The following is a 14,129-nucleotide window of genomic DNA, read 5'->3' as shown; positions in this document are numbered from 1 at the left end:
CCATCACACCCACTCTGTAGTTATCAGCACAGCGTTGAGGGCTCTAGTCTCTACACTCTGGTCACATCAGTCATTTAACTATCACATCCTGAGAGAGGGAGGTCGGACCACAGCCATGACACCCATGATGATGTCACAGAACAGACAAAACTGTTCATTTATCTGACTGGCTCCCAGGGCAGAAAACCACTTCCTGGAGAATCTAGGAATTCCGAGCCACACCCACTGATTGGTCAGCTTGTGGACCAATGGGACAGGGGAGGGGGTGGGGTATATCTCAAAGTGTGTGTGTGCATGTACCTCAAAGGCCTGTACAGGGATGGTTTTGCTGTGGCGTGTGAGAGGATGAGGAGAGGAGAGAGTGGACAAACTCATATCTTGCACAGCCTTCAGAGCCTAGAAAGAGAAAAGGAAAGTGAGAGGGAAGAGCGAGAGAGAGCGAGAGGGGGGGGGGGGATTACATTAGCTACAGGGTTAAGAAACCTGAACAACCACAGTGTAAGGTGTGTCATTAGAAACCTGAACAACCACAGTGTAAGGTGTGTCATTAGAAACCTGAACAACCACAGTGTACGGTGTGTCATTAGAAACCTGAACAACCACAGTGTAAGGTGTGTCATTAGAAACCTGAACAACCACAGTGTAAGGTGTGTCATTAGAAACCTGAACAACCACAGTGTAAGGTGTGTCATTAGAAACCTGAACAACCACAGTGTAAGGTGTGTAATTAGAAACCTGAACAACCACAGTGTAAGGTGTGTCATTAGAAACCTGAACAACCACAGTGTAAGGTGTGTCATTAGAAACCTGAACAACCACAGTGTAAGGTGTGTCATTAGAAACCTGAACAACCACAGTGTAAGGTGTGTCATTAGAAACCTGAACAACCACAGTGTAAGGTGTGTAATTAGAAACCTGAACAACCACAGTGTAAGGTGTGTAATTAGAAACCTGAACAACCACAGTGTAAGGTGTGTCATTAGAAACCTGAACAACCACAGTGTAAGGTGTGTAATTAGAAACCTGAACAACCACAGTGTAAGGTGTGTAATTAGAAACCTGAACAACCACAGTGTAAGGTGTGTCATTAGAAACCTGAACAACCACAGTGTAAGGTTTGTCATTAGAAACCTGAACAACCACAGTGTAAGGTGTGTCATTAGAAACCTGAACAACCACAGTGTAAGGTGTGTCATTAGAAACCTGAACAACCACAGTGTAAGGTGTGTCATTAGAAACCTGAACAACCACAGTGTAAGGTGTGTCATTAGAAACCTGAACAACCACAGTGTACCCATCTTCTCCCCCTCCCATCTTCTCCCCCTCCCGCTCCCATCTTCTCCCTCCCCCTCCCCCTCCCATCTTCTCCCTCCCCCTCCCCCTCCCGCTCCCATCTTCTCCCCCTCCCCCTCCCATCTTCTCCCTCCCCCTCCCCCTCCCATCTTCTCCCTCCCCCTCCCCCTCCCCCTCCCATCTTCTCCCTCCCCCTCCCCCTCCCATATTCTCCCTCCCCCTCCCCCTCCCATCTTCTCCCTCCCCCTCCCATATTCTCCCTCCCCCTCCCCCTCCCCCTCCCATCTTCTCCCTCCCCCTCCCATCTTCTCCCTCCCCCTCCCCCTCCCCCTCCCGCACCCATCTTCTCCCTCCCCCTCCCATCTTCTCCCCCTCCCATCTTCTCCCTCCCCCTCCCCCACCCGCTCCCATCTTCTCCCTCCCCCTCCCCCTCCCATCTTCTCCCCCTCCCATCTTCTCCCTCCCCCTCCCATCTTCTCCCTCCCCCTCCCATCTTCTACCCCTCCCGCTCCCACCTTCTCCCTCCATGTGTAATCTGAGCTCTGGGGCCCAGACAGAGGGGAGAGGGGACATAGAATTTGAATGACTATTAGATAATATTTCTATGGAGGGTGTGGGGGGGTCCTCTCTCTCTTCACCCCAGCTCAGAGCACACCCGCTGGGCTACAGCCACCACCCGCCGCCCATCATGGCAGACGATCCATCAGAGGGAGGAGGTTAACTAAACACACTCACTAACAGCTGCGTGTGTGTGAGTGTGTGCTTGTGCCTGTGTGGTGCAGGCTTACCTTCTTCTCTATAGAAGACAGTAAGTCTTTGAGGATGGCCAGTTTAGTGACCAGATTCTCCAACTCCTGATCTCCACCCTGATTCACCGACTACGGAGGAAAACAGACAGTTACGACACACAGACGTTACAACAGACAGTTACGACACACAGACGTTACAACAGACAGTTACGACACACAGACGCAACAGACAGATAGTTACGACAGACAATTACAGACAGTTCCGACAGACAGACACAACAGCCAGATAGTTACGACAGACAGTTACAGACAGTTCCGACAGACAGACACAACAGACAGATAGTTATGACAGACAGTTACAGACAGTTCCGACAGACAGACACAACAGACAGATAGTTACGACAGACAGACACAGACAAACACACACACTAGATGCTATGTAGACATGAGCCCATTGTGTGAGGAAAGTTTGAGGGGAAAGGAGGTCTGGCCCTTTAAGACCACGTGTGTGTGTGTGTGTGTGCGTGTGTGCGTGTGTGTGTGTGTGTGTGTGTGCGTGTGTGTGTGTGTGTGCGTGCGTGTGCGTGTGTGTGCGTGTGTGTGTGTGTGTGTGTATGCGATTACAGCGTGACTCTCTCAAGCACAGCTGTCTCTAGGAACTCTAGTTGTTTCTCTCTGGGGGCACAAATATCTCTTTCCTCATGACCCCCAGTGTACTCAGGAGCATTGTGTGTGTGTGTGTGTGTGTGGTCAGGAGGAAACCAAGGTGTGGCATGTCTAAGCTTCCTGTGCTTTCCAGAGTCATACATTTTACCCCAACACACACACACACACACAAACCCATGAAAAAAACAAGATAGAAAATGTAGAGTACCTGCTGTATCATCTTGGACACTATGAAGGCACTCTGTTGGTCAAACACCTTGGACAGGATCTCCAGCCCAGACAGAACCTTATCCACTTCCCTACACACACACACACACACACACACACACACACACACACACACACACACACACACACACACACACACACACACACACACACACACACACACACACACACACACACACACACACACACACACAGGTTTTTGAGTGTGTGTGCATGCGTGCATGTGTCACCAAGAGAAGTTGAGAGTTGTGTGTGTTTGCGTCTCACCCGTTGAGGCGTTTGCAGGAGGACACCAGTGTCTTGTTGAGGTGGGGCAGAGAGCTGGCTCCCTGTTTGACAGCCTGCAGGTCCAGAGCATAGCTTCCCTTCAGATATTCATGGGAAATGGTGCTCAGGCCGTTAGCAGCAGGGGCGCTAAAGTAGGACGGAACAACATCCAATCCGTGTCAATAGAACAGACACGGGTCTTACATCCCCTGGACTTGCCACAGAGACCATGGGGTGCAGAGGGGGACTGGCCCTTGTTGTGAGTATAGAACACTGAAGAGGACCTGACAACATCAACTTTCCAATGTCACAGACTTCCTCAGGATCAGACTGCTGCTGACTCACTGTCTAAACAAGACAACCCAACCCCCCCCCATCTGATCTCAGGAGGGCAAGAGAGGAGGGAAAAGGATGAGAAGAGAGGGGGAGGGTTCTTCAAGGGTTGGTCGAAGATAGGCCCTGTTCAGATTCACTGAATCTCTACAAGCAGGATCAGTTGATCTAATTTAACAGGTAGATCCACCCTTTACTAGGCCCAGGAGTTTTTACTAGGTCACGCAAAATTGTGTTTGTGTGTATGCACGTGTGGTTGTGTGTGTTTGCATGTGTGTATGTGCATGTGTGTATGTGTGTGTATGTGGGTGTGTGTATGTGTGTGTGTGTATGTGCGTGTGTATATGTGTGTGTATGTGCGTGTGTGTATGTGTGTGTATGTGCGTGTATGTGTGTGTGTGTGTGTGTGTATGTGTTTGTGTATGTGCGTGTGTATATGTGTGTGTATGTGCGTGTGTGTATGTGTGTGTATGTGCGTGTGTATGTGCGTGTATGTGTGTGTGTGTGTGTGTATGTGCTTGTGTATGTGCGTGTGTGTATGTGTGTGTATGTGCGTGTGTATGTGTATGTGCGTGTGTGTGCTGTACCTGTCGGTGGGTGTCTCTGGGGAGGAGCCTGTAGGTGGTGTGGAGGCTGAACGAGGAGGAAGTGGTGGCTTCTCATCTTCCCCATCTGACCAATTAGAGAGACAGAAAGACAAATAAAGAGAGAGATGGAGCGAGAAAGACAGAGACAGACAGACAGACGGAGAGACATGAAGAGAGAGCATACCTGAGTAGTCCCTGTCCTCTGGGATGCTCTCCTCTCTGTCTACAGGGTACAGTAGAGTGCTGACCAGTCCCTGGCTGGGCTGGAGGTACAACAGGACCAGTTCTGGGAGGCTCTTAAACCGCTTAGGCTGCACCCCCTGAGAAGTCTGGGAGAGGGGAGAGGAATGAGAGAGAGTGGGTACTTCAAAGATATACACTCTTGCAGAGACAGAGCACACTCTGCACAGCACGTTCAGAATAAAGCTGGGTAGGTAGGTAGGTAGGTAGGTAGGTAGGTAGGTAAGTAGTAGATTCAAATCAAATGTTATTGGTCACACACATGGTTAGCAGATGTCATTGCAAGTGTAGCGAAATGCTTGTGCTTCTAGTTCCTACAGTTCAGCAATGCATAACAAGTCATATCTAACAATTACACAACAAATACCTAATACACACAAATCTAAGTAAAATGAATGGAATAAGAATATATGAATATAAATATAAGCAATGTCAGAGCGGCATAGGCAATAGATCGTATAGAATACAGTGTATACATATGAGATGAGTAATATAAAATATGTTAACATTACTAAAGTGGCATTATTAAAGTGACTAGTGTTCCATTTATTAAAGTGGCCAATGATTTCAAGTCTGTATGTAGGCAGCAGCCTCTCTGTGCTAGTGATGGCTGTTTAGGAGTCTGATGGCCTTGAGATAGAAGCTGTTTTTCAGTTTCTTGGTCCCAGCTTTGATGCACCTGTACTGACCTCGCCTGCTGGATGGTAGCGGGGTAAACAGGCAGTAGCTTGGGTGGTTGTTGTCCTTGATTATCTTTTTGACCTTCCTGTGACATCAGGTGCTGTAGGTGTCCTGGAAGGCAGGTAGTTTGCCCTCGGTGATGCGTTGTGCAGACCTCACCACCCTCTGGAGAGCCCTGTGGTTGTGGGCGGTGCAGTTGCCGTACCAGGCGGTGATACAGCCCGACAGCATGCTCTCAATTGTGCATTTGTAAAGTTTGTGAGGGTTTTAGGTGACAATACACAATTCTTCAGCCTCCGGAGGTTGAAGAGGCACTGCTGCACCTTCTTCACCACACTGTCTGTGTGGGTGGACTATTTCAGTTTGTCAGTGATATGTACGCTGAGGAACTTGAAACTTTCCAGCTTCTCCACTACTGTCCCGTCAATGTGGATAGGGGGTGCTCCCTCTGCTGTGTCCTGGAGTCCACGATCATCTCCTTTGTTTTGTTGACATTGAGTGAGGTTATTTTCCTGACACCACTGTTGAGGATCAGCGAAGTGGAGATGTTGTTTCCTACCTTCACCACCTGGGGTCGGCACATCAGGAAATCCAGGACCCAGTTGCACAGGGTGGGGTTGAGATCCAGGACCCTGAGCTGTAGTCAATGAACAGCATTCTTACATAGGTATTCCTCTTGTCAAGATGGGACAGGGCAGTGTACAGTGTGATGGTGATTGCATTGTGTGTGGACTTATCGGGGCAGTAAGCAGATTGAAGTGGGTCTAGGGTGACAGGTAAGGTGGAGGTTATATTATCCTTTACTTCAATACGACAGAAGTGAGTGCTACGGGCAATACTGATTTAGTTCAGTTACCTTTGCATTCTTGGGTACAGGAACAATGGTGGCCATCTTGAAGCATGTGGGGACAGCAGACTGGGATAGGGATTGACTGAAAATGTCCGTAAACACACCAGCCAGCTGGTCTGCGCATGCTCTGAGGATGCGGCTAGGGATGCCGTCTGGGCCTGCTGCCTTGCGGGGGTTAACACGTTTAAATATCTTACTCACATCGGCCACGGAGAAGGAGAAGCCACAGTCCTTGGTAGCAGGCCGCGTCGTTGACACTACTATCCTCAAAGCGGGCAAAGAAGGTGTTAAGTTTGTCTGGAAGCAAGATGTCGGTGTACGCGACAGGGCTGGTTTTCCTTTTGTATTCCTTGATTGTCTGTAGTCCCTGCCACATACAGTTGAAGTCAGAAGTTTTTCACAATTCCTGACATTTAATCCAAGGAAAAAATCCTGTCTTAGGTCAGTTAGGATCACCACTTTATTTTAAGAATGTGAAATGTCAGAATAATAGTAGAGAGAATTATTTATTTCAGCTTTTATTTCTTTCATCACATTCCCAGTGGGTCAGAAGTTTACATACACTCAATAAGTATTTAGTAGCATTGCCTTTAAATGGTTTAACTTCGGTCAAACATTTTGGGTAGCCTTCCACAAGCTTCCCACAATACGTTGGGTGAATTTTGGCCCATTCCTCCTGGCAGAGCTGGTGTAACTGAGTCAGGCTTGTAGGCCTCCTTGCTCGCACACTTTTTCAGTTCTGCCCACAACTTTTCTATAGGATTGAGGTCAGGGCTTTGTGGTGGCCACTCCAATACCTTGACTTTGTTGTCCTTAAGCCATTTTGCCACAACTTTGGAAGTATGCTTGGGGTCATTGTCCATTTGGAAGACCCATTAATTTCCTGATGTCTTGAGATGTTGCTTCAATATATCCACATAATTTTCCTGCCTCATGATGCCATACATTTTGTGAAGTGCACCAGTCCCTCCTGCAACAACGCACCCTACAACATGATGCTGCCACCCCCGTGCTTCACGGTTGGGATGGTGTTCTTCGGCTTGCAAGACTTTCCCTTTTTCCTCCAAACATAACGATGGTCATTATGGCCAAACAGTTCTATTTTTGTTTCATCAGACCAGGGGACATTTCTCCAAAAAGTATGAGCTTTGTTCCCATGTGCAGTTGCAAACCGTAGTCTGTCTTTTTTAATGGCGGTTTTGGAGCAGTGGCCTCTTCCTTGCTGAGCGGCCTTTTAGGTTATGTCGATATAGGACTCGTTTTACTGTGGATATAGATACTTTTGTACTTGTTTCCTCCAGCACATTCACAAGGTCCTTTGCTGTTGTTCTGGGATTGATTTGCACTTTTCGCACCCAAGTACGTTCATCTCTAGGAGACAGACCGAGTCTCCTTCCTGTGTTTTATGATGGCTGCGTGGTCCCATGTTGTTTATACTTGCATACTATTGTTTGTACATATGAACATGGTACCGTCAGGCGTTTGGAAATTGCTCCCAAGGATGAACCAGACTTGTGGAGGTCTACAATCTTTTTTCTGAGGTCTTGGATGATTTATTTAGATTTTCCCATGATGTCAAGCAAAGAAGCACTGAGTTTGAAGTTAGGCCTTGAAATACATCCACAGGTACACCTCCAATCGACTCAAATTATGTCAATTAGCCTATCAGAAGCTTCTAAAGCCAGGACATAATTTTCTGGAATTGTCCAAGCTGTTTAAAGGCACAGTCAACTTAGTCTATGTAAACTTCTGACCACTGGAATTGTGATACAGTGAATTATAAGTGAAATAATCTGTCTGTAAACAATTGTTGGAAAAATGACTTGTGTCATGCACAAAGTAGATGTCCTAACCGACTTGCCAAAACTATAGTTTGTTAATTAACAAGAAATTTGTGGAGTGGTTGAAAAACGAGTTTTAATGACTCCAAGTGTATGTAAACTTCCGACCTTAGCTGTAAATAGTATATAAGTTAAATCAAATCAAATATTTTGATTTTATTTATTTCACCTTTATTTAACCAGGTAGGCCAGTTGAGAACACCTTTATTTAACCAGGTAGGCTAGTTGAGAACACCTTTATTTAACCAGGTAGGCTAGTTGAGAACACATTTATTTAACCAGGTAGGCTAGTTGAGAACACCTTTATTTAACCAGGTAGGCTAGCTGAGAACACCTTTATTTAACCAGGTAGGCTAGTTGAGAACACATTTATTTAACCAGGTAGGCCAGTTGAGAACACCTTTATTTAACCAGGTAGGCAAGTTGAGAACACCTTTATTTAACCAGGTAGGCTAGCTGAGAACACCTTTATTTAACCAGGTAGGCCAGTTGAGAACACCTTTATTTAACCAGGTAGGCCAGTTGAGAACACCTTTATTTAACCAGGTAGGCAAGTTGAGAACACCTTTATTTAACTAGGTAGGCTAGCTGAGAACACCTTTATTTAACCAGGTAGGCTAGTTGAGAACACCTTTATTTAACCAGGTAGGCTAGTTGAGAACACCTTTATTTAACCAAGTAGGCTAGTTGAGAACAAGTTCTCATTTACAACTGCAACCTGGCCAAGATAAAGAAAAGCAGTTCGACACATACAGTAGATAGGTAGGTAGTATATAGATAGATAGGTAGTATATAGATAGATAGGTAGTATATAGATAGGTAGGTAGTATATAGATAGGTAGGTAGTATATAGATAGGTAGGTAGTATATAGATAGGTAGGTAGTATATAGATAGGTAGGTAGTATATAGATAGGTAGGTAGTATATAGATAGATAGGTAGTATATAGATAGATAGGTAGTATATAGATAGGTAGGTAGTATATAGATAGGTAGGTAGTATATAGATAGGTAGGTAGTATATAGATAGGTAGGTAGTATATAGATAGGTAGGTAGTATATAGATAGATAGGTAGTATATAGATAGGTAGGTAGTATATAGATAGGGAGGTAGTATATAGATAGGTAGGTAGTATATAGATAGGTAGGTAGTATATAGATAGGTAGGTAGTATATAGATAGGTAGGTAGTATATAGATAGGGAGGTAGTATATAGATAGGTAGGTAGTATATAGATAGGTAGGTAGTATATAGATAGATAGGTAGTATATTGATAGGTAGGTAGTATATAGATAGGTAGGTAGTATATAGATAGGTAGGTAGTATATAGATAGGTAGTATATAGATAGGTAGGTAGTATATAGATAGGGAGGTAGTATATAGATAGGGAGGTAGTATATAGATAGATAGGTAGTATATTGATAGGTAGGTAGTATATAGATAGGTAGGTAGTATATAGATAGGGAGGTAGTATATAGATAGGTAGGTAGTATATAGATAGATAGGTAGTATATTGATAGGTAGGTAGTATATAGATAGGTAGGTAGTATATAGATAGGGAGGTAGTATATAGATAGGTAGGTAGTATATAGATAGATAGGTAGTATATTGATAGGTAGGTAGTATATTGATAGGTAGGTAGTATATAGATAGGGAGGTAGTATATAGATAGGTAGGTAGTATATAGATAGATAGGTAGTATATTGATAGGTAGGTAGTATATAGATAGGTAGGTAGTATATAGATAGGTAGGTAGTATATAGATAGGTAGGTAGTATATAGATAGGGAGGTAGTATATAGATAGGGAGGTAGTATATAGATAGGTAGGTAGTATATAGATAGGTAGGTAGTATATTGATAGGTAGGTAGTATATAGATAGGTAGGTAGTATATAGATAGGTAGGTAGTATATAGATAGGTAGGTAGTATATAGATAGGTAGGTAGTATATAGATAGGTAGGTAGTATATAGATAGGGAGGTAGTATATAGATAGGGAGGTAGTATATAGATAGGTAGTATATAGATAGGTAGGTAGTATATTGATAGGTAGGTAGTATATAGATAGGTAGGTAGTATAGTGATAGGTAGGTAGTTTATAGGTCTTGGTGGGGTAGCTCAGAGAGTCTGAGAGTGAGTACAATCCCTTTCTGTTCATTGATATTTGTGGGTTGAGTTTTTTTTAAATGTTATTTTATTTACCTCTTATTTTACCAGGTAAGTCGACTGAGAACACATGTTCTCATGTACAGCAACAACCTGGGGAATAGTTACAGGGGAGAGGAGGGGGATGAATGAGCAAATTGTAAACTGGGGATGATTAGGTGACCGTGATGGTATGAGGGCTAGATTAGGAATTTAGCCAGGACACAGTGGTTAACCCCCCTACTCTAAAGACAGCACCTACACGGGGCAATGTCCCCAATCACTGCCCTGGGGCATTGTGGGGGGGGGGGGGGGGGTAGACCAGAGGAAAGGGTTCCTCCTACTAACCCTCCAACAACCAACCCTGCTTAGCTTCAGAGGAAAGCCAGCAGTGGGATGCAGGGTGGTATGATGCTGGCTCATATGCTGCTGGCTCATATGCTGCTGGCTCATATGCTGCTGGCTCATATGCTGATGGCTCATATGCTGATGGCTCATATGCTGATGGCTCATATGCTGATGGCTTACAGTGGTGTAAGGGAAGCTTTAATACCAAGAGGCCCTCAGCTGTGAACGGGTGGGGAACCTGGCAGCCACATTCACTCCGTTTGAGTGACGTTTCATTTCACTGAAGCACTGGGTAAATCAAATGATTTGTGAAAGCTATCCGTGTGGATTCCAGGCATGGGACCAGCAGAGGAGGGGTACTGGAAGGGGGATTAGTGGGGTGTACTTGGGGTTAGGTATTACAGTATTTGAGTGTGTATGTGTATGTATGTTGCAAGGGGAGGGGATTGGTGACTACCCCAGCTGCTGGACACAGAGCACAAAGAGACCGCTGTGTGTGTGTGTGTGTGTGTGTGTGTGTGTGTGTGTGTGTGTGTGTGTGTGTGTGTGTGTGTGTGTGTGTGTGTGTGTGTGAGAGAGCACAGAGCCAACACAAGCACCAGAGCCTGCCAGTTACTACTGATCCAGACACACATACACGTACCATACACACATATACAGTGCCTGCCCTCCACAGATATAGATGTACATACTAACAGCTACATCCAGAGTGCTAGGTATGCATAGAAAAACACCCACTGTTCTGTGCATGTATGTATGGAGGGTGGTGTATGGTGGTACCTGGACTGCCAAGAATCCCTCTTCATCTGGTAGGACCCTATAGGTGTGGACATGCTTCTGGAAACTAGAGAGAAGAGAGGGAGGGAGAGGGGGAGGGAAGTATAGAGTGAGGGGGGAGTTAGGAGTCAGAGGTGAAGGGAGAGAAGGGGAGAGAAGAGGAGAGAAGGGGAGAGAAGGGGAGAGAAGGAGGGAGGAGTTAGGCATTAGAGGCGAGGGGAGAGAAGGGGAGAGAAGGAGGGAGGAGTTAGGCATTAGAGGCGAGGGGAGAGAAGGGGAGAGAAGGAGGGAGGACGGAGGGGGGAGAAAATGGCATTAGTACTTTCATGGATACCACAGGAATGACATATTTCCTGCAAAGTGTGTGTGTGTGTGTGTGTGTGTGTGTATGTGTGTGTGTGTGTGTGTGTGTGTGTGTGTGTGTGTGACGGGAGATTTGGAGGGAGTTTCAACCTGTTGCTGTCTGTCAAACACAGTGAACATGGCATTAGCGCTGCTAGAACTCACACTCACCTCTCTCTCACCGCTAAACACAACGGCAAGGAAAGGTAGAAAACAGTCGGAAGTTTACAAACACTTAGGTTGGAGTCATTAAACCTCTGTTTTCAACCACTCCACAAATTAGTTTTGGCAAGTCGGTTAGGACATCTACTTTATGCATGACACAAGTCATTTTTCTAACAATTGTTTACAGAAAGATTATTTCACTTATCATTCACTGTATCACAATTCCAGTGGGTCAGAAGTTTACATACACTAAGTTGACTGTGCCTTTAAACAACTTGGAAAATTCCAGAAATGATGGCATGGCTTAGAAGCTTCTGATAAGCTAATTGACATAATTTGAGTCAATTGGAGGTGTACCTGTGGATGTATTTCAAGGCCAACCTTCAACATCAGTTCCTCTTTCCTTGACATCATGGGAAAGTCAAAAGAAACCAGCCAAGACCTCAGAAGAAAAATCATTGGCAGCAAGTTCCAAACGCCTGAAGTTACCACGTTCATCTGTACAAACAATACGACGCAAGTATAAACACCATGGGACCACGCAGCCGTCATACCGCTTAGGAAGAAGTCTCCTAGAGATGAACGTACTTTGGTGCGAAAAAAAAATCAATCCCAGAACAACAGCAAAGGACCTTGTGAAGATGCTGGAGGAAACAGGTACAAAAGTATCTATATCCACAGTAAAACGAGTCCTATATCGACATAACCTGAAAGATTGCTCAGCTAGGAAGAAGCGACTGCTCCCAAACCGCCATAAATAAGCCAGACTACGGTTTGCAACTGCACATGGGGACAAAGATCATACTTTTTGGAGAAATCTCCTCTGGTCTGATGAAACAAAAATAGAACTGTTTGGCCATAATGACCATCGTTATGTTTGGAGGAAAAAGGGGGAGGCTTGCAAGCCGAAGAACACCATCCCAACTGTGAAGCACGGGGGTGGCAGCATCTGTCAGGAAGTTAAAACTTCGCAAATGGGTCTTCCAAATGGACAATGACCCCAAGCATACTTCAACAGTTGTGGCAAAATGGCTTTAAGTACAACAAAGTCAAGATACTGGAGTGGCCATCACAAAGCCCTGACCTCAATCCCATAGAAAATTTGTGGGCAGAACTGAAAAAGCATGTGCGAGCAAGGAGGCCCACAAACCTGACTCAGTTACACCAGCTCTGTCAGGAGGAATGGGCCAAAATTCACCCAACTTATTGTGGGAAGCTTGTGGAAGTCTACCCGAAACCTTTGACCTAAGTTAAACCATTTAAAGGCAATGCTACCAAATACTAATTGAGTGTATGTAAACTTCTGACCCACTGGGAATGTGATGAAAGAAATAAAAACTTAAATAACTAATTTTCTCTACTATTATTCTGACATTTCACATTCTTAAAATAAAGTGGTGATCCTAACTGACCTAAAACAGGGAGTTTTTACTACGATTAAATGTCAGGAATTGTGAAAAACTGAGTTTAAATGTATTTGGCTAAGGTGTATGTAAACTTCCAACTTCTCTCTGTGCTGCAGTGCTGTCTATGCAAAACAGCCGAGTTTGCCACACCTTTTGCATACAGTGTGTGTGTGCTGTTTCCCATCCCGTCTCCTGACACACACAGTTTCATGCTGAGATCTGGGCCAGGGGTCTCTCTCTCTCTCTCTCTTTGTAAACAACAGGTGTAGACTTAACAGTGAAATGCTTACCTACGGGACCTTCCCAACAATGCAGAGAGAAAAATAGAGAAATAATAAAAACATAACAACACAAGGAATGAATACAATAACTTGGCTATATTCACAGGGTACCAATGCTGAGACGATGTGCAGGGGAACCAGGTAATTGAGGTAGATATGTAGATGAAGGTAGGGGTAAAGTGACTAGGCAACAGGATTGATAATAAACAGTAGCAGCAGAGTATTTTAGTCAAAAGAGGGCCAATGCAGATAGTTAAATAGCTAACCGTACTAACTATTTAGTTATTTTAAGGCTTGGGGATAAAAGCTGTTCAGAGTCCCGTTGGTTCCAGACTTGGTGCATCGGTACCGCTTGCCGTGTGGTAGCAGAGCAAATCAAGATCAAAATGCAAGATGAGATCTACCACTCAGATTAAAAAAAAAACATGACTTAAAAAAACCTAAGCCTTTCCAACATGAAACAATTAAAAACCGTTGTGTAGCAATGAGATGTGTGCAGTAGGCTATAGGCCCAATACTGTCCTTCTGCCCCTGAGCAAGGCAGTTAACCCACTGTTCCCCTGAGCAAGGCAGTTAACCCACTGTTCCCCTGAGCAAGACCGTTAACCCACTGTTCCCCTGAACAAGACCGTTAACCCACTGTTCCCCTGAACAAGACAGTTAACCCACTGTTCCTCTGAACAAGACCGTTAACCCACTGTTCCCCTGAGCAAGACAGTTAACCCACTGTTCCCCTGGACAAGACAGTTAACCCACTGATCCCCTGAGCAAGACAGTTAACCCACTGTTCCCCTGAACAAGGTAGTTAACCCACTGTTCCCCTGAACAAGGCCGTTAACCCACTGTTCCCCTGAGCAAGACAGTTAACCCACCGTTCCCCTGAGCAAGACAGTTAACCCACCGTTCCCCTGAGCAAGACAGTTAACCCACTGT

General features: G+C 45.0%; 1 protein-coding gene across 1 annotated transcript in view; it reads right to left on the bottom strand.

Annotated features, from left to right (window-relative positions):
- Positions 1-14,129, bottom strand: part of LOC110507218 (phosphatidylinositol 3,4,5-trisphosphate 5-phosphatase 2A) — a 92,737-nt gene that overhangs the window by 38,337 nt on the left and 40,271 nt on the right. Inside the window, exons 2-8 of the mRNA XM_036965056.1 lie at positions 11,006-11,069; positions 4,308-4,452; positions 4,124-4,208; positions 3,204-3,350; positions 2,917-3,007; positions 2,082-2,171; positions 301-396 (exon numbers count right to left, since the gene is read on the bottom strand). Coding sequence (XP_036820951.1) covers positions 301-396; positions 2,082-2,171; positions 2,917-3,007; positions 3,204-3,350; positions 4,124-4,208; positions 4,308-4,452; positions 11,006-11,069 — 718 coding nt within the window. The remainder of the gene's footprint in view (positions 1-300; positions 397-2,081; positions 2,172-2,916; positions 3,008-3,203; positions 3,351-4,123; positions 4,209-4,307; positions 4,453-11,005; positions 11,070-14,129) is intronic.

This window comes from Oncorhynchus mykiss, chromosome 27 (genome assembly GCF_013265735.2).
Source record: "Oncorhynchus mykiss isolate Arlee chromosome 27, USDA_OmykA_1.1, whole genome shotgun sequence".
Lineage (NCBI taxonomy): Eukaryota > Metazoa > Chordata > Actinopteri > Salmoniformes > Salmonidae > Oncorhynchus > Oncorhynchus mykiss.
This window is presented reverse-complemented; position numbering and strand designations above follow the sequence as displayed.